This window comes from Suncus etruscus, chromosome 11, assembly GCF_024139225.1.
Source record: "Suncus etruscus isolate mSunEtr1 chromosome 11, mSunEtr1.pri.cur, whole genome shotgun sequence".
NCBI lineage: Eukaryota > Metazoa > Chordata > Mammalia > Eulipotyphla > Soricidae > Suncus > Suncus etruscus.
Window position 1 is genome coordinate 11412719 of NC_064858.1, and position 24871 is coordinate 11437589.

At 52.3% G+C, this 24871-nt stretch overlaps 1 protein-coding gene and 1 pseudogene across 1 annotated transcript in view; one reads left to right on the forward strand and one right to left on the reverse strand.

Moving 5' to 3' along the window:
• Positions 1 to 15480, reverse strand: part of CPNE8 (copine 8) — a 45568-nt gene extending 30088 nt beyond the window's left edge. Inside the window, exons 1-6 of the mRNA XM_049783962.1 lie at positions 15375 to 15480; positions 10360 to 10400; positions 9175 to 9221; positions 4476 to 4579; positions 4227 to 4266; positions 1645 to 1721 (exon numbers count right to left, since the gene is read on the reverse strand). Coding sequence (XP_049639919.1) covers positions 1645 to 1721; positions 4227 to 4266; positions 4476 to 4579; positions 9175 to 9221; positions 10360 to 10400; positions 15375 to 15475 — 410 coding nt within the window. The 5' untranslated portion in view covers positions 15476 to 15480. The remainder of the gene's footprint in view (positions 1 to 1644; positions 1722 to 4226; positions 4267 to 4475; positions 4580 to 9174; positions 9222 to 10359; positions 10401 to 15374) is intronic.
• LOC126023341 (uncharacterized) lies at positions 9304 to 9422 on the forward strand (annotated as a pseudogene).
• Positions 15481 to 24871: the final 9391 nt, after the last annotated feature.

Consider the following 24871-nt stretch of genomic DNA (forward strand, 5'->3'; position numbering starts at 1 on the left):
AAGGGAGGGAGGGAGGGAGGGAGGGAGGGAGGGAGGGAGGGAGGGAGAGACGGAGGGAGGGAGGGAGGGAGGGAGGGAGGAAGGAAGGAAGGAAGGAAGGAAGGAAGGAAGGAAGGAAGGAAGGAAGGAAGGAAGGAAGGAAGGAAGGAAGGAAGGAAGGAGAGGTGGAGGGAGGAAAGGAAAGGACAGAAGGAGAGGAAGAAGAGAAGAAAGGAAGGTCATGCATACTCATTCACACATACATTTGCATAAATGTTCTCATATTCACATGCAGACTCGTGCACACACGCGCTCACACTCACACACTCTCTCACCCCTGCAGGGATCTAAGGGAAGGAAAAGGCTGCCTCCACTCTCCAGCTCTGTGCCCAGTTGTCCCTCTAAGCCAACTTCCTCCTGTTACCCCTAAAGGTTCCCTCTGGAACACTGAGTCTGAGCAGGGCCCCCGAATCAGTCACTAGCTCCAGGTCCCAGCATCAGCCACTTGCTACTGGAACAGAAGATGCCACTCTGGTCTCATTTTCATCTGATGGCCCAGGCAGCCTCCTGCTGGGACCATGTTGGAGGGAGCTGTGCTGGGGCTCTGCTGGCTGCATCTCTGAGACCGCAGACAGGGGGTGCTGTGCATTGGCAGGGGCTTGAATGAGCCCCTCAGGAGACATAGGGCAGGGCCATGCATGACTCAACACACACAAGACTAGCCAGGCAAGGCAAAAGTCACCATGCAGGGACACACAAGGCAAAGGAAGATATACCCCAAACTGCAAACAGGCTGGAGTAGGAAATGGTGACGCCCAGAGTTGCTACTAAGAGTCTCTGTAGGGGCTGAATGGCAGCACAACAGGTAGGAAACTTGCCTTGCACATTGCCAACCTGGGTTTGAATCCCAGCATCCCATAAGGTTCCCTGAGCCTACCAGGAGTGATTTCTGAGCACAGAGCCAGAAGCAACTCCTGAGTGCCGCAGTGTACCCTCCCTCCGCCCCCCAAAAAAAGGAAAAGAAAATTCTATAACATCCATCCCTCAAACTTTGAGCTGAGTCTCCACAGAACATCAGAAACCAATCATGTTTCACTTATTAACCAAGCCAGAAAATAGTACCAGACACATGGCGCATATGAGAAGGTTGAGCTAAACTCCCTTTGGCTTATATGGTAGAAGGGCCAAGCAAACAAGGTCCCCTACCATGAGCCAGGGACACCTGGAACCACTGTCCCCAATGCCAAAAGGGCACCTTTGTGCACATATAGGAGCTGGGGCATCCAGTAGAAGCCCTGGGACCATGGGGGGAGTTGGAGGAGCAGCAGGAGGGCACACTTGAGTCTCTTGAGTTTCCCCAGAAACAGAGCAGCAGGCTGGGAGAGACGGATAGAGGCATGACCCAGGAGTCCTGGTTGGACCCTGGGGCAGTCCTCGAAAAAGGATGAGGCCCAACTGAGGGAGCAATTGGAGTGTAGGGGGGGAAAAGGGGGTCTAGGGAGTGGAGCATGAGACTAGGGGAATTGCAGGCTGACCCCACAGCCCAGAGGGATTGGTTGCTTCTGCCACTGTCCACGGCTGGCATGGTCTAGTGAGGTGTTGGGGGGAAAAAGAGCTACCATGAGGTCACACAAGAGGCCCAAGCTCAGACCAGAAGATACTCACACGATGGGTTTCTCCAGGCGACTCCCCTGAGACCCGACGATCTCTCCCAGGGTGCAGAATACTTGTCCCAGGAAATCCTAGAACAAAAGTGAGGGTCAAGCTCATTCATACTTGGAATGCCTACAGCAAGGAGACGTTAATTGTCTCTATGTGGTTCTCATACTCAAACCAGGATCTGTGGGCTCCATTAAGAGCTCATCTACTTCTGAGATGTACCGCTGAGGACGGAAGTTGGAAAGGCCTGCCTGGCTGGCCCCTCAAACAGGTGGTCTGCCAGGTCATGTCTTGCCCCTGCAACAACCCGCATCAGGGATTCCATCTCCAGCCCTGAAACCTCCAGAGTCAGGTCACCTGCCTCTGACGCAAGACCATATACTACCAGAGAGCTTGAAAATCACAGATGCAATGTGGCTGTCCCTACCATGGCTCCCCAAATCCACCGCTCCCACAACACCAGACCTCCCACAATGGCACAACACCCACAGAACCATAACATCCACAAAACCAGTGACTACAAAACCACAGTGCCCACAAAATCACAGCACCCCAAAACCTACAACAGCCACAAAGCCATAGCACCCACAAAAACTGCAGCACCAACAAAACCATAACACCCATTAAATCAGTTCCCACAAAACCATAGCACCCACCAAACCCTGAGGCAGGAGAGACCAATCCTGGGGCTGCCCATGTGCCAACATGCACAGGAATAATCTGTGGAAACAGTGCTGCTGCATGGGGGTGACACAGGGCCAGAAGCTGCTTCTGAACATTCAGCTCATCACTGGGACCCTTCTGGTTTGCAGGTGACAATATAGGACACTTGCGCAGGGCACAGCTCAGAGGATGAGGTTCAGGCCCCCTCACTGGCTCAGCACGCAGTCATTGAGTGGAACACACATACACAAAAACACAACACACACACACACACACACACACACACACACACACACACACACACACACACACCTTTGCAGAACCTGAATGAACATCTGCTCTCCCAGAAGACAGAAAAATCATTGCGGGAAAGTATAGCACATGCCAACCCCACCTTCGCAATCTTCCGCTTTCGTGGCGAGTACAGCCGTGGGATTCTCAGCAAGCCAGACAGGCAGCTGAGGATACAAACCAGCAGGGGCAGCTCACTCTAGGCTCACAAGTGCCTTCCACTGAGTGGAAGTGGACGGGAGCAGGATAACGAAGCCTAGAATTTTCCAAGCAGCACTAGAGCAGCAGAGGACAGAGGTTCTGAAATCTGCTTTTTGTGGGGGATGCTGAATCCTGGCCTACTGCCTGGACAATATGTCCAAAGCTACACAAGGACCATGCATGCAAACACCAAGAGAAACAGAATAAAACTCAAACCAGGTCCTGTAAACCAAGAATGAGCACACGCTGGTGGGCACTTCTCTCTGACACTCCACATCTATGCTCCCTGAATACCTCCTGTCTGTGCTCCCCAACACCCTAGGCTTGCTTTTCACCTGAGCACCTGCAGAACCATTTCTGGGCACTCCACGTTTGTGTGTCCTGTGTTCCACTCTGTGCAAGACTCTGTAGCTTCCCTGGGATTCCCCAGTCACATCCTAGGAACTGTCAATGCATTTCAGAACAGAACCAGGCCCTTCATAGACCCCTGGACCGTGACCTACGTGGGTGAGACAGAAATAGCCACACGCTGCCACCACCACAGGAGCAGATGATTCATGAGACGGCCACTGTCTGCCATCCAGTCCAAGATGCTTCAGACCCAGACCAATTGAGATAGGCCTCTACTAGATACAGCATAGAAGAGGGACACAAAGCTGGCCCCAAAATGACCATAGCATCAGCAGACATTTTCCAAATGAGTGACTGGCACTTTGTCAGAGCACTGGGGAGACAGGATGGCCATAGGTAAGGCCAAAAGTGATGGGGCATGATCCTGAGGATGGGACCTTCAAAATCCACCAACCCAGAAACACACAAAATATCCTCCACACTCCAACAAGCACCTGGGTACAGATTGGCCCACTCAGGACACCTGGGATCCAGGTACAGACCGACCCCCACTCTCCACAATGCACTCCTCCACCAGCCTTGTTGAGTCGGGTAAGGGCTCTGCTGGATCATCTCCCCAGAATCACACTCACACACACTCACAGGTGAGTGCACATGTATGAATGCATTCATACATACATGTACTCACACACGCCTTCACACGCATGTACTCATGCACACTAGCATGTACTCACACATGTTCACACACTCTCACACATTCACACACCCTCGCCCTCTCACACACTCACATCCTGGCCCCTTTGTAGGTTCTGAGGGTACCGCAGCTCCTCCTCATTCCGAGAGCTCTAGGGGCTCCAAGGCATCGTGGTCTGTCTAGTACCAGGCAAGCCCAAGGAAGAGGCAGTGGGGCTCACTGGGCCCCTCCTGAGCCCACAGCTGCCTCTCTAAGCCTCTGACGGGCCATTTCACACTACAGCGATCATGGAAACACGCAACCCCCCACAGACCAGAGTCAACAGCTGTAACGTACAATACGCTACTGAGCAGCAAAAGTGTCACTGAATATAAAAAGGAGGACTTACGTGTTTGGACAAATTAGGACTCTTGGAATCAACATCATACCTAAAAAAAAAAAAATTTAAAACATGAAACTCAAATTATTCAAAAGAGCCAAACCACGTAAATGAAGCAAAATGAATCCAAGCCTCTGACCCATCAGGGTTTGCTCACAACATGACCTTTGTGTGCTGCACAGATTCCCCAAGGCTGAGCCCTGAGTCCCAAACACCCCCACACAGGGCCTTCCGTCCAGGATTTGGGGGGGCACTTACAGGTCAAAACGCAGGTTCTCCCTTTCTTCAAAGAAGTAGTCCAGAATGAACTTCCTGACGAAGTCGGGGTTCAGCGTGTTGTCGATGACTTCTGTTCTCCCAAACTGAGAGAGAAGGAGGTCAGTGCCCTACATCTGCATTCCCCGAGTCTCTGGGCTCACACAGTACCTCCACCCTTCCCAATTTTGTGCAAGCCCTCTCTCAGCACTGTACCAGCTAATCTCCCACGGGACACACTCTGGTCCTTAGGGTTCCATCCAGGAAGACCCTGCATACGCTCTGACCAACCCATGCCCATCTCCCAGCTGGTGTCCACAGAGCCACAAAGAAAGTTCTAAAAAGGCAAGCCCGGTGCTTAGTGAGATCTACTGTTGGGGGCAGCTGCAATCCATGGCCAGGATGCCTGAGTGCCTTTACTATCAGAATGGGGCCTGAGCATGGCCCCGCACTTGCACACAGAGGAGAGAAGCTCCTATCCCGGTACCACATGGTTGTCTAAGCATTGTGCCAGGCACTGTAGCCCCCGAGCACCATTGCATTTATGGGCAACCCTCAGCCTTCAGTTGTCCTTGCAAGTCTGTTTGTTCACAGAAGCCCAAGGCACACAATGTACACACATTCACACACCCATGTCCGATAAATGTACTCTCATACATGGGGTCATATTACATGAGTGCAAGTACTTTCACACACGAGGGGTACACCTATGAGCCACATTCTGTGGAATCTCCATGTGTCCAATGACCACGTTTCGTAACCCTCAGTGTCACTGGGACAAAGCACTTGCACACTGAGAGGCGTTGAAAGTCACTGAGCGTCAGAGAGTCACTGAAAATAAGTGAGAGACTGAGAGTCACGGAGTCCCTGAGTGTCAGTGGACTTCACTGGGATTCTGTGCCGATGCAGAAGCTCTGGATCTGCCTGAGACAGTCCAGCAGAGGTGGCCAGTAGTCAGAACCAGGCTCTGCATCCACCAGGGCTTCAGCCCAACTCTTTCCAGGCAAAGTATAAAAACTGCCCTAGAAGTTGCTGAGAACTAGAAAAACTAGAGAGCTGTGGTTCTAAAGCTGGAGAAAAGTAACGGAAGAGATCTGTGATGTTGTTTCTAAAAAGAACATGCAGACAGAGATTATGGGCCCCATGGATTAGAGAAAAAAGAGATAAAGGCATCCTCAGTTCTCACAGTGGGCCTGGAGATGTCCCTTGTTAGGGCTACTGTCTGGCATACGCCCAACCTAGTTTGATCCCTGGCACTACTGGGCTCCCCAAGCATGGCCGGGTTCAGCCCTAAAGAACCCCAGCCTTTCAGTGTGGACCTGGACTCCAGGCACACAACAAATGCCAACAAGGAGGCTTAGAGAATGCACAGGCCAGACTAGGAGCTGAGGCCACTGTAGGACACAGAAACTGGGCAACTCACTGGAGACAGTCCTGCAAGGTGCTCAAACCTGGGTCTGACTCAACACAACAGACTGCAGAGAGAGAAGCCAAACACATGAGGAGCTGAATGGGCAGAGGAGAGCAGGCCCAGAAAGCATCAGAGCTAGGGGGAGGAAAAGGCATCTCGGGAAAATAAATGCAGGAAGGGGATTAAGGGGAGATACACAAGATCGCCTGCCACTCACCCCACAAACACACCTGAATGCTCACCCCAACGCACGCCTAGATGTTCACCTTAGACACACACACCTTGATGCTCTTCCAGAATCACACACCTGGATGTTCACCCCAGAAACACACCTGGATGCTCACACAGTCCCACATATGACCAGAGGCTCCGACTCACCAGTTCCAGGCCAGGGCAGCTGCTTGGTGCCTGGGGGTGAGGGCACCTTGTCACCAGCAGGGCCCTCCAGCCTGCCCATCTCTCAGGTCAGTCTCCATGCTATGGCTTCTAACGTCTCACATCCCAACCCTTTGCATCACCCTCATAAAGGACCAGACCAGACCTGACTGACAGAGACAGAGTGAGGTTCACAGCTGGAATGAAAGGAAGGGATGAATCCGAGATGCCAGCACAGTGGGGTCCTGGGTCAAGGCAGGTTGACCAGCATCCATGTGGCCACAGGGACCTGCAAACTGGCCTCAGAATGAGCTCTGCACCCCAGCAAGGGTCAGGCTCTCTCCCAGACAGGGGAGGACACAAATGCATATGTCTTGGCCTGGCTCTGGCCTAGATTCTAAGCTGTCCTCCCTACACTCATGGGCTCTGCTTCGGAATGCAGCAACCAACCAGTGTCGAGTTCTCGCAGACAAGAGACAAACAGTAACCAAAGCTGCTTCCAACTATTCACAGTCCGAGGGTTGATGGGTATCAAGGCTGGGCACAGCTAGAGCCACAGCCCTGTATTGTCCCCCAATCATCAGGAGCAGCCCAGAGCCTGAAACAACACTGAGCACAGGACTAGGAGCAGCCCTGAGCACAGTATCAAAGCAACCCTGAGCACAAGACCAGTAGCAGCTCCTGATCACATGGCCCACAGCATTCCCTGAGACTTTCAGGTGTGGCCCCTAAGTGGATAGGACCTCCCTGAATCGTGGCACAGAGGAGCAGACTAGCCTTTACAGAACTCCTGGGGTATACTCGGAGCCAAGGCTTGGCTTCCCCTGCCCGTGAAATGGCCTATCCGCCCTCAGTTCACAGCACTCATGCTTCATTTGTACCTCCCAAATTACTAGGCACTGAAATATCATTTCACTTTTTAAAAATTTAATTATTTCAAGAGCTTTTGATGATTCACAACTGCTGGAACTTATTTGAAAATATGGAGGCAATTTTAATGGTGTCAGGATCTTTCCGAATTCAACAGGCCATTCAGTTAAAATATTTTTTGAATTCTTTTATGTCGAGCATTTGTTTCAATACTTCAAAGTCCTTCTCTCCCCCACTAATTCCTGCCTAACAGTCGTTCCTCCCAGGACGGGAAGTGCTAGGGCAGGCCACTCCCTCAAATCCAGACAGCCCCAGGGTGATGCCACAGCCATTAAAAACCAGCAGAACATGGTCTGCGCTGGGCACTGAAACAGGCAGAAGAGCTGCAGGAAACTCCTAGAAGCACAGCACAGATCCTCAGGGTTGACACACCTATAAACAGACCGGTGGCACTAGAGTTAAACCCACATTCCTCAAGCTCTTCCCAGCTTGTCTCATTGCTGTGGGGTCCCATTTCCAGTCTGCTCACCCCTGGGCTTGTGCCTGCCCCTGGTAATGTGATTTCCCACTGATGCCCCTCAAAACACCCCGGAAGCCCCAAGAAGAGACACCAATATAACAGGGACAGGGAAGGTGACAAAGGGACCCAGGATTACAAATGGCTTGCAGCAGTCTAGGCACATCCAGCACAGGACTAAAGCTTTGATTTGCAAAGCAATAGAAAATGGTGAGGAGAACTCAGCCATCATACACTGGCACACACATGGATGATCACCAACAAGGGCCAGTACCTTCAGGTCACCCTCCAATCCCTAGCCCATGCTCCAGCTCCTTAGGCTCTATGGAATCAAGCACATGCTTGTCCCCTCGTACGAGGGCCAAGAATAGCTAAGAAAACTAAATCTAGGGTTGATCCTTGACAGCATACTTGAATCCTTGAGCACCACCAGGTGTGACCCAAAAAAAAAAGAAAAAAGAAAAAAGGGAAAAGGATTTGAGGGTCCAGAAAGAGAGCAGAGGGGCAGGACACATGTTCAGGTCCCTTCCCTGCCACTGCATGGCCCTAAGCATTTCCAAGCAGATCAGGTCCAGGAATGGCAGGTGGATCCCAGCAAAGCACCAGCTGAGAGAAGTAACACAGGAATTCTGAGCTGTATCAAGGCCACTTCAGCATCTGCACTTCCCACCCAGAACTGTGCAACATGCCATGTGGTAGCATGTCCACCCCATCAGCCAGCCATGCCATACCCGAACACCCCTGCATGTCTGTGTGCAGTGGGAGCTCATGTAGGGGGACCTGCAGACCCCCCCTACTGCTCAGCACAGCACATGGTTGGGGCTGCAATACATAGTCTCTGGGGGCATGTGCGTGGGCCTGTGCCATGGAACATGGTCACAACCCAACCACCACTGAGGTCACAGGACAGAAACCATGTTTCAGCCAGGACTACAGTAGGACACAACCATGTTCCAGCCACCACTGGGACCATGGGTCACAGCCATATCCCAGATACCACCAGTGCCCTGTCCAGTCTCCTCTCCACACTGAGTTTGCCTACTGGGGATAAAATGTGTCTTGTGGGCACCATGCAGGGTGTGGGGCGAGAAGTCACTGCAGCCTGAGAGTTGAAGACACAGCACCGCTCAGGGGCCCATCTCCCTATATCCCACAGGCCTCTGAGAATCTGCGCCAAGTATGTTCTGGCCCAGCTTCGCCTCCTGGGCATCTGTGTCCCCTCAAATGGCATCGGGAGTAGCAGGAGCAGGTCAGGGGCATGTGGGCATCAGGCCCGGGTGGTTGCTGACAGCCACAGATGGTGCAGACTTTAGTGCAGCCACAGCTGTGCCCTGTGAAGCACCCCCACTCACTCCAAGCAGGGAAACACACGCATCTGGCTAGAATATTCCAAGAGGCCCTGACCCTCCAGACATCTTGGCAATCAAAAATGGTCACAAAGACCACAGAAATGCCTTCCGCAAAAGAAAGAGATGTCTGGCCCAGCTCCAGGGTCCCCAAGACACCCACCTGCAGGAATACCTGCTTACCTCTCTCCATTCCTTATTGCCAATTCCTTGGACATACAGGACACAAACTGAAAAGGGGGAGAGAATGCAGATGGAATCAGAGCCTAAATTCTGTCTGAGCTGCCAACAGTAACATTAAGACTGACATCTGTCTACAGCCATACCACCCTGAATGTGCCTAATCTCATGTGATCTCAGAAGTTAAGCAGGATCGGGCCTGGTTAGTGCCAGGATAGGAGACCACATGGGAATACCAGTTGCTGTAGGGTTGGGGCCCAGAGTGATAGCACAGCGGGTAGGGTGTTTGTTTGTCTTGCACGCAGCTGACCCAGGATTGGCCAGGGCTCTATCTCCCGCATCCCATATGGTCCCCTGAGCCTTCCAGAAACAATTTCTGAGCACAGAGCCAGGAATAACCCCTGAGTGCTGCTGGGTGTGGCTCAAAAAAAACAAGACTGAACCCTCGCCTTACTCTCACAAGAAAATGACCACTGAATCAACAGTGAGAGAAACATCCAGAAGAAACCAAACAAACAGGAAGTTGCATCTTGGACAGGAACGATTTAGTCATCCTTGGTTAAATTCAGCCTTGCTTTATGCTGCATGTGGGCCATCAGAAAGGACACAGATGCAGGGTCCCAGCCACAGGGACTGAGCCACGCAGTCTCACAGCTGCAAGGACTGACAATGTGGGTTCCAGCCCAAAGTCAAGAGTGTTAGATGGGGCCCGGAGAGATAGCACAGTGGCGTTTGCCTTGCAAGCAGCCAATCCAGGACCAAAGGTGGTTGGTTCGAATCCCGGTGACCCATAGGGTCCCCCGTGCCTGCCAGGAGCTATTTCTGAGCAGACAGCCAGGAGTAACCCCTGAGCACCGCCGGGTGTGGCCCCAAAACAAAAAACAAAAACAAAAACAAAAAAAAAGAGTGTTAGATGTTGACCCGCTGCTTTCTCCTTCTGAACTCAGCCAGATTCCCTCCGGCCATGGGAGGATTGGCTCTTGATATCGCTCCTGCTCTCTATGGCCCTGACTCCTGGGAGCAGAACAGGCCTCAGGATCTGTCCCTGATCAACTTGGCCCTACTGGGTGGCTCTCAGACACAGTGTGACACCCCAGGCCTTCTCTGGCCCTGCAACAAGGTTGGCAGGAGCACTGCAAACCTGAGCATATGCCAGAGGAGTGGCCAAGGCCCAGCATGGATACTCACTAGGGTCCGACTTGGAGAAGGTGTCTCGGTCAAGGAGATTCCTGGGGATGAAGCAGAAAAGCTGGTGAGCACATCTCTGGGAGTGGGGGCTGGATCTAGTTCTGAATGCTTAGTCTCTGAGGACTGCAAAGGGAGCCCCAAGGAAAGAATTTAAAAAATCCACAGGGAGAAAGCGCCATTTGGGGAACTCCAGTTCCTGAACTAGAAATCCAGAACGCACCAGACCCATGAGAACTGCAGCCATGGGGATTAGGGCCTTGAGGAGAGAGTTCCATATTGGGCTCCATCACCTGGTGACCCTGAGCACAGAGCCAAGAGTAGCCCCCCAAAGGACAGAACTAAAATGAGGAGCAGACCAGGCCACAGGCAGCTCATTCGATCCTGACTGGGGCCAGAAACTTGTGCTGGGGCCACCACCTAAAACAGAGCCCATGACTGCAAAACAGCAGGAAAGAAGGCATCTCTTGAAGGAAGTTAGAGATATACATCAAGATCTGGCCCTGTGTGCACCCCATTTGTGGAAAAAAGATGTGGGGACATTCTCAGGTCCAACCAGCCCCCTGAGCTCAGCAGAGGCTTCCTAGGCAGGTGATCAGGGAGGTTCCAGCCCAGACAAAAGGTGACCTCTTACCTCTGACCTCTGAGGCAGCAGGGCCTGGAAGAACCAAGTTCCTGCTCTGCCTGGCACCAGGCAGGGAAGGGGAAACCCACGTTAAAGGCAGAGAGAGAGAGAGAGAGAGAGAGAGAGACAGGAAATTGGGCAACCGCCCTGACAGCAGAGAGAGACAGGGACAGGAAACGCGCCTCCTACCCAAACTGTTATTCACACAGCCTCTAATTCAAACTATTATCCATACAGTCCCACGCCCCAGGCCTGTGCCCCAAGAACTCCAACTTGGGACTGTTGCCATAGTACAAAGCTTGCCTTGCACATGACCGACCTGGGTTCCATCCCAGGCAGCACACGGGGTCCCCTGAGCCCCCACAGGATGGATCAATCTCTGAGCACAGATCCAGGAGAGGCACCGAGCCCAGCCAGATGTGACCCTACCCAATCCACCAAACTCAGAAAATAAAGAGCAGCAGCTTCCATTCTGGGGAATCCTTTCTTGGCCTACTCTGGGCTTTGTAAACTGCACAGTGGGATGGAAGAGAGAGCACAGAGGCAGGACGCCAGCCAGCCATCAGGGGCTCGTTGGTCCTCGAAGACACCCAGCTAGGGGTCCACATCCCTGTTGACCCTTTACAAGCCTGGGTGCCTGCCCACTGCCCTTGTACTGCCTGGAACTTCTCCCCAGCCTGCTTCTTCAGTCACCTCCCTCTATCTGACCATGCAGACTCAGACACACAGATTCTGTGACTTGTCTACCTCGTTCAGGGTCGCTTATCTGTTCATGTGTCACCATCCTAGCCATGACATGCTCAGTGAGCACCGAGCAGGCGTCCTTCAGAGCCAGCTCTGTGCTACCGACAACAACATCCATCCTAAACGCTTCTTGCTCTCTTGACCAAAGCCTGACTCTGTTTGCTGGACTATACAGCTGAATGACAGGGACTGTATTAGTGCTGCTGGTAGACTGAGTGACTGTCGTAATCGTAAACTATCGTTCTGAGGAATGTAACACTACAAAATCAGGGGTTCCTTATCACCCCGTTCTTGAAAAACTTCTGTGTGCAAAGGAAGCATTCCGGTGTGGTCAAAAAATCAATGCTGAGTCAAATATGTACTCTGAGTGTTGGTCTGGGGGTTGGGGGCAGGCTTGAACACCCGAATGAGACAGGGCAGATCAATACAGTAATCATTTGGCAGCAGAAGTGCAGGAAAGTACAACGCTGTGGGTGGGCGCGGGTGGGGACCGCTACTCGGTAGCTGTGGGAGCCGGAAGGAGCCAGAAGCCATGGGGGTTGTGTGGGCTGCAGCAGGGGAGGGTCAGACTGGGGAGCAGCAGGAGAAACCAGTCAACAGTGGGCCCAAACGGGCAGAAGGTAGAGCGGTGTTCGCAGGGCACCAGGACACAATCGTGACCAGGCTTCCGGCCCTCTGGGACTCCTCTGTCTGCAGAGGGAAGCCTCCAGCCCCCAGCACAGGGAGGTGCAGAGAGAAAATCAGTCCCATAGAGGTAGGGACATCAGGAGGAAGATCAGACCATCCAGATCTCCATCTCATCACTGAGCAGCCAGAAAGTATAAGGGCCAGGGCAGAGCCCACCTGACAGTGGGCAATGGGGCCAGTTTCCCCAGACTTCGTGGGCCTGAGGCCCCCTTATTGCAGTGGGGCTCTGAGCTGGGCTGGGCTGGGCAGGGTATGGCTTGGTAAGACAGGCAGAGCTAGGCTGAGCAGGGCAGGATAGGGCTGTTCTGGGCAGGGCTGGGTAGGATAAGGCTGGACTGGGCAGAGTAGGCTGGACAAGGTGGGCAGGACAGAGCTTGGCAAGGTTGGGCTGGGTAGGGCAGGGCTGGGCAGGGCTGGGCTGGGCTGGGCTGGGCTGGGCAGGGCAGGGCTGGGCAGGGCTGTGCTGTGTTGAATTAAATAGGGCTGGACTGGACAGGGATAGACTTCCCAACCTAGCTGCCAACCCTCAGAGCTATGCCCCATGAGCCAACCACATGGGAATCTATGGCAGTCCCATCCTGGCCCTTACCCCAGCAGGCTCTGCTCTCCTGGAAAGAACCACAAGGTATAGACCCTGCTGGCTCCCATGTTCCCACAAGGTGTCCTGGAATCTTCCAGAAGTGGCTGCCACTAGCCATCATTGAGTAATCCAGACCAGGACCACCATCCAGTGATCCCCAGGGAGCCTTGAGGCCCAGCCACAGGAGACCTGCTCCCCATCACACCACACAACAACCACGTAAGGTAGTGTAAACAGCAGCAGAGAGTGGGCAGAGGGATGGATGGAGAACAGGTCTTCCAGCCTGCCTGCTGGCTGGAGATGCACCACAAGAGACAGCAGCCTCCCGGCCTGCAGAGACAGACTATGGGGTATAGCAGGACAGTGTCCCTCAGGCTGCAGGGATACAGACCATGGGAGAGAAGGCAGACAGCACCACCAGGCTGCAGGGACATCCGTGGTCATCCTAAGGGGCCATGGGCACACTTGTGCATTTCAGGGCAACCCACAGTCTGGGGGATCTGTCATCCAGAGACTGCACAGGTTGGCGCTGCACCCTAGTTCCGTCTCAGGCCTGTCTCCCTGTCTCTGAGTCAAATGCCAATGTCCTTTGGCACCAAAGCTGGGTACAGAGCCCCCACTTGCTGCCCTTCCCCAGGAGGGTCTGTTTTCCAGCAGCGCCATAAACCAGGGTGGCTGTACCACAAACTACCAGCACCGGGCAGCATCCAAGCACAGGCTGATGGGGCCGGGGAGCCCCACCCGCACCACGCCCTCTGCACCCAGAAGTCTTTCAGACCTGTATGTGCAGTGGCGAGGAGGAGGGGGGCAGCACTGGGCCCAGCAGATGCCTGTGTCTGCTTCTCAGTGCCCTGCCCCTTGGTCCCTGGGGGAAGTCCAGGCTAGAGATGAGGGACTGCCCAAGTTCCAGGTGGGAGAACTGTCTCCTGCTCCTCCTGGGGCCTAGGAAGGGCCAGGAGCCCATCGTACTTTTGTGAGGCCAGTTTGGGCTCCGGGCACTCATTGGTTAACCTAGCTGACCTAGAAACTCATGCCAAGTGGGGCGAGTGGGACAAGGAAAAGGGCCTTGGCCTTCAGAGGCTGGTGCCCACCTGAGTACTTGCCAGTCCCAGACCGTGGGTGCTCAGACATAGCCCCCCAGTCAAGGTCCCTTAAACACGGTCCCTTCCAAAGGCCCGAGAGCAGTCTCAGTTTGTGGCAAAAGAAGATAAAGCCCTGCTGGGGTGTCTGCTCAGTCCCCCAAATCTAGAGTTCCTGGGTCCCCTGCCTGCTTCACACGGTGTAGGAGCACCTCCTAACCTGGGCACTGGAGCACCGGCAGATGAGCCTCTCTCTTGGCACCACAACTGTCCTGACAGCCTCCTGGTACCCACTAAGGGCCCGGGATTGTGAGGACTTGATGCAGGGGACCCCACCAGAATCCTCCTTGAAATGATGGGTGCCATGAATGCCCCAGAATCTGCTGACTCTGTTGCACAAAGCTGTGGAATCTGGGTAGCAAAAACAAAGCTGGAGGCTTAGGGTCCCCCATGGCCTGGCCAGCATTTCTGCGCCCTCCGTGTCTCTGTCACTCCAGAGCCTCCAAAAGCTCAAGGCGCTGGGGAGGAGTAGGACACTCCATTCCGAGGATCCTTGGCCTGTCAGGCTGGGATCAGCACAGAGACAGCAGGAGACCCCAACCTATGACCCTGTCGGGACCCCAGGCGCCTGCACTTGGGAACTGCCCTTCCCGCCACGTGGCCCCTCAATAACAAACCACCCACGCCCCGAAAATGGCTCAGCGCATCAGGGAGCCTAACAGTAAACTGGCAGAAGGATGCCTCATCCACAGTTTGCTTGCCCCAAGTTTGCAGGGCAGAAGGGAAGGGGGCACTGGGGGGGATCCCCAGGAAAGCGCCGCGTCCCCACCTCTCCACACCAAGGTTTGCGCGCAGGGATGGGTGGACGGCCACCGCAGGAGCGACATTCCCCGGGGCGCGCACAGCAGGGTCAGGAATGGGGGGGGGTCCTCCCATGGGGAAACAAACCCCGCTTGTCCCTCCAAAGGTCCCCAGCGCGCGCGAAGAACAGAGCACCGGAGGCCGCGGGGGGAAAGTGGGCACCGGGAGAGACAATTGGGGTCCCGGGCCCTGGGGTCTGTGGGGTCCCCTTTGCGCTCCGGACGCACCCCCAGATAGATGGGGACCGGACTGGCCGCTGAGTCGCCTCCACCAACTTTTCCGCAGGTCCGGGGCCGGGAAAACAGCCGTGCGCCCGCCCTGCGCCCGCGCGCACCTCCGTGCGCCTTGGAGAGGGAGGCCTGGGACCCTCCCTTCCCTTCCTGCGGCCGGCGGGGCAGGGCGGCCAACTCGGGGCGCGGAGCTCTGCGGGGCCAGCGCTCACCTGCACGACACCGACAGCTCCACGCGCGTGGCGGGGATGGCGGCCGAGTTCAGCGGGTTCAGGTCGCCGAGCCCCGCCGCGCCGCCGAGACGACTGTCCATCCCGGGCCGGCGGGCGGGCGGGCGGGCGGGTTGCGCGCACCTCCCGGCGGCGGGCACCGAGCGAGCGGGTGTGGGGCGGGGAGCGGGCGGGGCGCGGGGCGGGGACAGTGTCAGGGAACCGGGGCGGGCCTGGGGCGGGCAGAGGCGCTGGCAAGCCTACGGGGAGGGGTTCGGATGCGCCTGGACACCCCTGATGGAAACCAGCCGGGATCCCGCTAGGTGCGTCCCGGACCGGCCCTTCCTCGGGACCACGATTGAAACAGATCCTCAGCCTCGGACCCGTGCAGAGCGCCAACGCGGGCTCAGGGTTCGGCCTCCGTCTCTTCTCCCCCGGCCCGGCCCGGCCCCTTTGCCCGCGGCGCCGCCCAGCGCTGGGCAGTCCCCGGAGGGCGCAGCTTCTCCAAAGGCGCGGGGTCACGGGTTGGGTCGCGTCGGAGCGCAGCCCAGATTAGCCTGGCCCCCAGCCTGGGCACGGGACCTGCTGTGGCCCCTTTTTCTCGCTCTCCGATTTAGGGAACTTGAACGTGCCTGGAAACACACCCCCCACCCCGCATTTGTTCTGTGCCCAACGAGGAAAAGGGCGTGCGCATTTCCGGCGAACCCAAACTGGCAAGTAGTTCAGTCCCCACAACTCCCCAGACAGAGCACTCCCCCAGAAGGTTTGGGGCGCCTAGAACCACCCCCACCACCAGGAACCATCAGTCTCCTCCATCCCCCGGACCAGCCCACCTCAACAGACGCACGCCTATGAAGGTGTTGTTGGAGAAGCTGCCCCATGCATGCCCATAGGTCCATGCAGCCAGCGCTGGGCTCCTTCTCCAGGTATGGGCTAAGGTTTGACCTCAGGGCACTGGGCCAGCTGCAGGCAGCATCTGTGTAGTCTGTGGGCTCCTGGCAGGGCCACTCAGATGAGAAAGCTCTGCTCTGACCTGTCCTGAATGTGCTTACCTGTCTGCTGGGTGCTCACCTGTCTGTGTGCTCACCTGTACGCTGTGTGAATTCACCTGAACTCTGTGCCACATGTCTGCTGGGTACTTACCTGTCCTGTGTGCACTTACCTGTCTTATGTGCTGCATTTTCACCTGTCCTGCCCACCATGTGGCTCGCTGTTCACTCTGAACTCCTCTCTAACCTGTCTATCTTCCCCCTTCCCAGGAGAGGAACTCAAGTCCCATGGTGTGTGTTTGGGGGTGGGGGGGAGCCATGTGGCCTTGAGTCTCTATGCTCCCCTCTCGACCAACTCTCCTGAGTTCCATAACATAATATCTAGTCTGCACTTCTCGGGTCTCTGCCCAGCTGAGGGGTGTCCTAGAGTGGCCCTACCTGTGGCTTCTAGCTGCTTCATCAAGCACACATCTGTGTGTCCTGTCTTGTGGCATGTGTGGTATGGGCAGCTCGGGGCACATCTTTGCCTCAATTTTCCCATTTTCATTGGTTGTAGTTTGGCTCCTGCATCTGAGTGCTCCATCGATGCTACATGAGTTCTGCCACAACTACAGAATCACTTGCACAATAAAAAAAAGCCACTTTGTGGTGGTTGTTTACATTTTCTTAAGTACTAAAGAGAAGAATTTTGGGATTATGATTGATTTGGCTTTTAGATCATGATTTCACTGTGGAGGAAATCTTCCCCTGATCTGAAATAGCACAAATTGCCTGTATATGTTTCCTTCGAAAATTTTCATAGTTTTCGGTTTGACATTTAGATATCTGATTTATTTTTAGATATTTTTATCCCATGTTCTTTTTTTTTTTTTAGTTTTGCAAATTAGCATTAAAATTTCCCAGCTCCGTTTGCTGAAATATTCTCCAAGGTACAAGGAAACTCGTACCTTTCAAAAAAAATCAATAGTTTGTGTATAATCATGAATTTCTGTGTGTCTGTATGAATGTATGTATTGAGTGTCTCTGTTTGAGTGTCTGTATGTGTGTTTGTATGTGTCCGTGTGTCTATCTCTGTGTTTGTATGTGTGTTTATGTGGCAGTTTATCTGTATGTCTTATTTGTGTTTATGTGAACATATGTGTTCATGTGTCTGTATTTGTTTGTGTGTTTGTTTGTGTCTGTGTGTCTGTGTGCTACCTTGGCAAGTTCTCACCCATGCACAGAGCTACCTGGATACCTCATGGCACTGGACAGGACCCAGAGAAGGAGGAAGGAAGGGCAACCTGTCACCCTCCTCTCCCTCCAGGATGGCCAGCTGGTGAGAGAAGTACTAGCAAGGACTCCCAGGCCTGCCTTGTCCGGGTCTTTCCACAGGTTTGGGGGGACCTAATAAGTATCCCTCGCAAGGAAGGCCAGCCTGCGCACAGAGAAGGGTTAGGGGAGCATGAGGGCAGTAAGGCAGGGTGGGTGCTGACCCAGCATACTAGCACCTCCAGGCACCTGTCTGGCTCCCTTGGCCCAACTGCACAAAGCAGCCCTGATGCAGAAGCCCGGGCACGCACCCCGGAACCCCACTGGCATTTCACAGCCTGGATGTGTGGGCGCAGAGCCTGACTTAGATCTGGCTGGATTAATCATAGGTGGGCCGGGCCAGGCCGGGCAGTCAGGGCGGACAGCGAGGAGGTGCAGCCAGGCGGAAGGAGGAACGTCTCTCAGGAAACCAGAGGCCAGCCAAGTGAAGAATGTGCATGTCTGCTGACTGCCTGGCACTTGTGTCCCTCCGGGTAACCCAGCCCAGGACTACCTTTGCATGGGGGCCCAAGGAAAGAAACATTTGCATTTTGTAGGACTTGGTTGTCAGGGTCCCAGTGCTGTGAGCCTGGCTTCGTCATTCCCGGGATCCCATTTCCTAGCCATTCTCATGCTGTGAAGTTCACTGCGACTTATTGCAGGAGATAGTTTCTCCAGTTCAGAATATCAAACCATTGGTTTTTCCAGGTCCTCCTGCAGCTGGAGCTGGGTTGACCAGCTCCTTGCATGGAGGGAGATCATGTGTGGACACTGATGGTGGCTATTGGGTTTAGAAGAAATTTAGTCGGTGATGCTGGGTTTGCTTCTGGGGTTTGCTTCTGCTCTCATGGATGGGTCACTGGCAGCATTGGCTAAGTTTTTCCAATCTGGCACTCATGTGCCAGAATCATTCTGCAGATTGGCATCTCTGGGTGTCCCTATGCAGTAGAGAGGTCCAAACCTACTGCTGACTCCTGCTCCTCTAAGCACTGACAATTGCCATCGATGTGGCCCCAGTGACATCAGTCAGTGATGGGATAGTTGGTTTGCAGCGACAGGTGGTGAGAGAAAGGAGGATGCTAGCCTGAGCAGCCTCTGCGTCTACCTTTCACCAACAGTGGTAGCTGATTCATGGTGATCTACCCACAGCAGGGAAGCACCTCTCCACAGATTCAGGGATGTAACTTCATTCAAAACTATAATTTCAAAGACTGAATGGACAGGGCAGTGGGGAAGGCACTTGTTTTGTGTACAGCTGACCTGGATTTGATCCTGGGCATCAGTGTGGTCTTCTGAGCCCACCTGAGAGTGACCACTGAGCACAGAGCTAGAAGTAAGCCCTGGGCAACATCAGGGCATCTAAACCAACACAAAACAAAAAATATTTGAACTAAAAGTTATGTTCTTTTTCAAAGAGCTGTTCCTACCATCTGAGATGCATATTTGGAAAGGCATGAAACATTATTTAAGTCCTTCTGTTAGTTGTTCCAAGAACAATGGCCAAAAACTCCACAGGAACAAGCAAAAATGTGGAGGTGTAAGGGTACTAAGGCAGTGGGGTGCAGGAGGATGTGAGAGGATCAGGATGTTGGGGGAAGAGTGTGGGGGATCAGGGTGTAGGGGAGGCTTGTGGGGGGGCCAGGGATTCAGGGAGGGCTGCAAGGGAAGGTAGGGCTGGCACCACCACATCTGTCCCTCTCCCTCTCCCTTCACTGGGTGAAAGGGCACCTGGCATGACCCAGCCATAATTACTGAGTGTCTGTTGTCTATCTGTCTACTAGAGAAAAGAATAAGTTTTAATCTTAAAGGTTTACCCAAAACATGTCCTTGGCCTTGACATGAAATCTAAGATGGTAAAAATGATGGAAACAGATGTGAGAGGAAAATTGTATAGCCTTGAGTTAAAGATTTTGTGTATGAAATCAAATCCGTGATCCACAAAAGAACAATAAAATCAAAGAACAAGGGGGGGGGGGTCATAGAAATAGTGGAGGGGAAAATGCTTGCCTTGCACATCAACCCAGGGTTGGTCCTTGTACCCCATAGGGTACCAGGAGTGATCCCCTGAGCAAAGAACCAGGAATCAGCCCTAACACTGCTGCAGCCCAAAACTACCACACACACAAAAAAATTTACAAAGGCCTGGTGCATTTCTATACTGACTTAGAAAGACACAGTACCGGGCCCGGAGAGATAGCACAGTGGCTTTTGCCTTTCAAGCAGCCGATCCAGGACCAAAGGTGGTTGGTTCGAATCCCGGTGTCCCATATGGTCCCCCGTGCCTGCCAGGAGCTATATCTGAGCAGACAGCCAGGAGTAACCCCTGAGCACCGTCGGGTGTGACCCAAAAACCAAAAAAAAAGAAGAAAAAAAAAAGACACAGTACCCAAGAATGGAAATGTATGTTTGTGACTTGTTTCCAGAAGTTTCCAAACACACAAGACACACAGCAATGGAAGAAAGCGCCTGGGCCAAGGACTAGAGCAGGACTCGGGCCATGCTCTCAGACACATGACGAGGAAAGTCATCAGGTCAATGCAGACCCAAAAACAGCTGGTGATGGGTCTTCCCAGAGTGCCCAGGCAGGGGACAGCAGCCAGCCCTGGGAAGACCACAGCCATGTCTTAGTGGGCTGAGTGTACAAGCCACACCATAAGCTTGAGGAAGCCACTCATCCCTACACAGACTGGACAGAACAGTGCAACTGCCTCACTGAAGCACAAGCAAACGCACACTTGGAGCAGCCACAGTGGGATCCTTACCCACCTGCTGTGTCTTGGTGCTGAGGTCACCTCTGGGTGCCCCGAAGGCTCTCTGCTACTGAAGAATGACTTTCAGTGACACCAGCCCTGGCCATTCTCCCACAAGTATGGTTGGCATTCCTGAAACATTGGGGCTTTCTGATAGGAGAGAGAGAGAGAGAGAGAGAGAGAGAGAGAGAGAGAGAGAGAGAGAGAGAGAGAGAGAGAGAGAGAGAGAGAGAGAGAGAGGAGAGAGAGAGAGAGAGAGAGAGAGAGAGAGAGAGAGAAGAGAGAGAGAGAGAGAGAGAGAGAGAGGAGAGAGGAGAGGAGAGAGAGAGAGAGAGAGAGAGAAAAGACAGGAAATCATGGACAGGCAATGCAATGGAGATTTTACTTTCAATTTCTCAGAGGAAGGAAACATCCTTTCTTCCAAAGTCATGTTGGACTCTGATTGGTGGATTCTGGAGCTCTAAGAGGGGGACCATGGTCTGTTTCAGATGCTGTTCAGTGGGGGTGCATTGACTCACATGTGTATGGCTGAGGAGTTATCCTGGTATTTGTTTTTAAACCTGTGGTGTATGCTATAAAACACATCTGAAGACTATGGATACAGGCAACAACTTGGATGAGTTCCTAATAAGGACCTTAGTGAACAAGGCCAGAAACAAAGATCATACATTATAACATCCCACCTTGAGCCCTATTAATAAAAGCCAATCACCCTGACCGAGACCCATGTTGCCTGAGAACTCGGAAGGAGGAGGAAAAGGGAATGGCGCCCCTGTGTCATCTGCTGGTTTTGTGCCTGATAGCTGTCCCTCAGGTCAGATAAACAAGCCCTGAGACTGCAGGTAGGCAGCTGCATCATTAGCTCAATAAAGCAGCTGGGACAAGCCTCTGCTCTGTCCTGCCTAGAAAGCTCCGAGTGCCTCTTCCACTGTGGTATTTGCAAGTGCGTGAAATTGCATTTGCCTGGGGTTATTAATGCACCCCAGTTGCCAATGCCAAACGCCTGCAGACAAATGCTGGTCCCAGGGGAAATCTTGGCAAAGAAATGGGTCTCCCAGGGTGCTGGGCAGACACGACAAAGGATGCATTCTCTGCCTCCCATGAGGGGACAGGCCCCTCGGGATTGAAAACTTCTGGCAGAGCCAGGGGCATTGTGCCGACTTTCAGACTGAAAAAAGTTAGACACGTGTTCTTGCATGTGCACGTCAAAGCAGAGAACATATGTTCGTGTTTCAGCGACGCACCTACCATAGTCTGCGTCAAGCTGCTACTTCTTGCTTGTTCCATGCCTGCAGCAGGAACGACACTACGCCATGTCTAAGATTGGCCACCTCCATGCAATGCCTCGCCCAGCTACTGTATCCAACCTGTAATAAGGGTGTGTCCTTGTGTAAACTAAAAATCCACAAGTGATGAGAGAGCCCCCAGGCACCATATTTCTAAACCTCATACATCCGGCTCTGAAGAAGCAGAGTAGTGGTGAAAGATGCATAAACCAAGCCAATCAGGAGAGAGTCATTGGAGTCCGTCTGTTTTTCACCTCATGGCTCCTCTGCCTCGGTCTCAAGCCAGAACTGCTCTTTCTTTATTCAAACCAATTCTCAGTATCAGGAGGGGGAAGTTGAGTAATGCAGGTGGGCTTTTACTTATCAATGGAAGAGGTTGGAGGAAGAGGAAGTTGTGGGAATACCTTTGTTTGGGGTTGGTAGCCAAGTATCATCTTACATCCTTGTTTCTGGATCTCCTCCAAGGCCATTGTTGGCTGATCTGAAGAAAAATGTTGATTCACTGGGGAGAACACAGCTGAGGTAGGAGAGAGGAGGCCATGGGGCCCAATTGGGCTTGAATCTACAGTCTTGTTGATGTCAGGGCTGATGTCAGGCTACCTAGACCCTCACGGACCAGGGACTACCTATGCTCAGCCTTGGATCACCAAGGGTTCTGGGCACCTGCAGCTCCCCCCACCCCATGGACCACCACCTTCTCCAAATTTGGAGATTTCTGAGGATTAATCTTAGAACCCCCCAGTGGGGGTTCATCTCCAGTGAGCATAATGTCTCCTCCAAATGCAGAGTGACAATTGTAAAATAAATCCCCGCATTGTGAAACTACCCCACACATCATGTTTCCACTCCCAGGCAGATGGGTCTGATGAAGGGTAGTTGCAAAGAATTAATAATTCAAGTCAGTCAGAAAAGAGTCATGGAGTCTGTAGCATCTCACCTCATGGTGTCTCTGTGTGCCAAGCCAAAACTGACTTTTTTTTTTTTACTAAACCAGTCCCCATTTACCCAGGGAGAGGGAAGTAGAGTGAGATCCAAATGAGCTTTTATATATCAAAAGGAGAGGTGTAAAGGAAAGAAGAACAGGGGGGAATGCCTTTACTTTGAGTTAATATATGGGTTCATCTTACTATTTCAGCCTTTTATTCAAAACAAAACAAAACAAAAAAATTAAGAAAAGCTACAAAACTTTTGACCTACTGTTCTCTGCCACAGGTGGAACCCCCAGATCAAAATTTATAATAGTGGTTATTTTATATAAGCAAAGTAAAAGGCTGTAAAAGTGCTGAAGGTTAGATTCTCAAAACGATCAACTTTTTCCATATCCTTATCTTATACATAACAGGTGTTTTCTTTTGTTTTGTTTTGTTTTGTTTTGTTTTGTTTTTGAGTCACACCCGGCAGTGCTCAGAAGTTACTCCTGGATCTGCGTTGAGAAGTTAGTCCTGGGCCCGGAGACATAGCACAGCGGCATTTGCCTTGCAAGCAGCAGATCCAGGACCAAAGGTGGTTGGTTCAAATCCCGGTGTCCCATATGGTCCCCCGTGCCTGCCAGGAGCTATATCTGAGCAGACAGCCAGGAGTAACCCCTGAGCACTGCCGGGTGTGGCCCAAAAACCAAAAACCAAAAAAAAAAAAAAAAAAAAAAAAAAGAGAAGTCAGTCCTGGCACGCTGGAGGACCATATGAGATGCAGGGATTTGAACCAGGGTCTGTCCTATGTTGGCCACGTGCAAGGCAAACGCCTTACCACTGCATAACACAGTTGTGTTTTTTTTTTATAAACTTCTCTGAAACATAAACATAGAAACTTACTGGGGCCGGAGAGATAGCACAGTGGTAGGGCATTTTCCTTGCAAGCAGCCGATCCAGAACAGACAGTGATTAGAATCCTAGCATCCCATATGGTCCCCTGTGCCTGCCAGGCACAATTTCTGAGGACAGAGCCAGGATTAACCCCTGAGTGCTGCTGGGTGTGACCCAAAAAACAAAAACAAAAAGCAAAACCATAGAACCTTTCTGCAGATATACTTAATTTGAAAATTCTTAAACATTCTTACACCAAGCACTGTATTACAAGTCTATAGCATCCAAGCTCCTTTTCCATAAACTCCCCTAAACAAAATCACAAAAACATTTCTGCAGATATATATGTATATAGATAGATGGTTTGAAAATAAGTTTGCTAAAACATTCTTATAATGAGCACTGTAATAAGAGTTTATAATACCCATTTTCCTTTTCCATTGACTTCTGTGGACAAAGAACATTTTTGCAGACATAATTTGATAAATTGCCACTTAAAGTACATAATCAAGCATCACAACAATTGGGAAACATTCCCAATTGGATGGCTGAGAACCATTAAAAATCTAACAACATTATGCATTTCCCCAGAACTGTGCAAACTAATATTAAACTACTAGAGTTGAATACAAAATTACAGTATGTTTGCAGTGGGGCATAGAACAAACGAGTAGCTTATTAAGATCTATACAGGTAGAACACACAATTTAACCAGCAATGTAATGACCAATGCAAATAGGGTTTAGAGATTCATCTAGAGGAAAGTTGCAGAAGGTTCTGAAAGCAATTCTCCTCAGTAATCTGGGCTTGGATTCTCCATCTTCTCCTCCATCTTCACCTTCTGTAGTCAGCTGCTAAGATCATCTGGGACAGAAAGGCTTTCCTGAGTTCATGGGTGGGAATCTGGGTGGGGAGATCTGCTTATTTCCCTGCTATTGGTCCCCTCCAATGAAACTTTCTCTTTGGCTTCCATCCCATCAGTAGCCTTGCTAAGGGTGTTGTAGGTTGGGGGACCAAAGTCCTCACACAAAGCACCTTTGGTAAAAAAAAAAAAAATGGCAGTGGGCCTCGGCCTCTGGGACTCTGCTCAGTCTTCAGCTCTCTTCCCCTCACTGCTTACTTCTTTCCCACCTGAGGGCCCTCTGCTACATTCAGAACAGGGGCCATGTGCACCAATGTTCTGGGAAGGGCACTCCACACATTCAGTGTATCTGAAGGAGGCTATAATGGGGATTAGCTAGCAGAGGATCAAATCACTCACCATTGTTGGGGGTCTTCTTGGGTCTTCAGGTCTCTGAACACTAGTTGTAAAATAAATTCCCATGTTGTAAAATCACCTTCACATGCCATGTTTCCACCTCCAGGAAGAGATGGGTATGATGA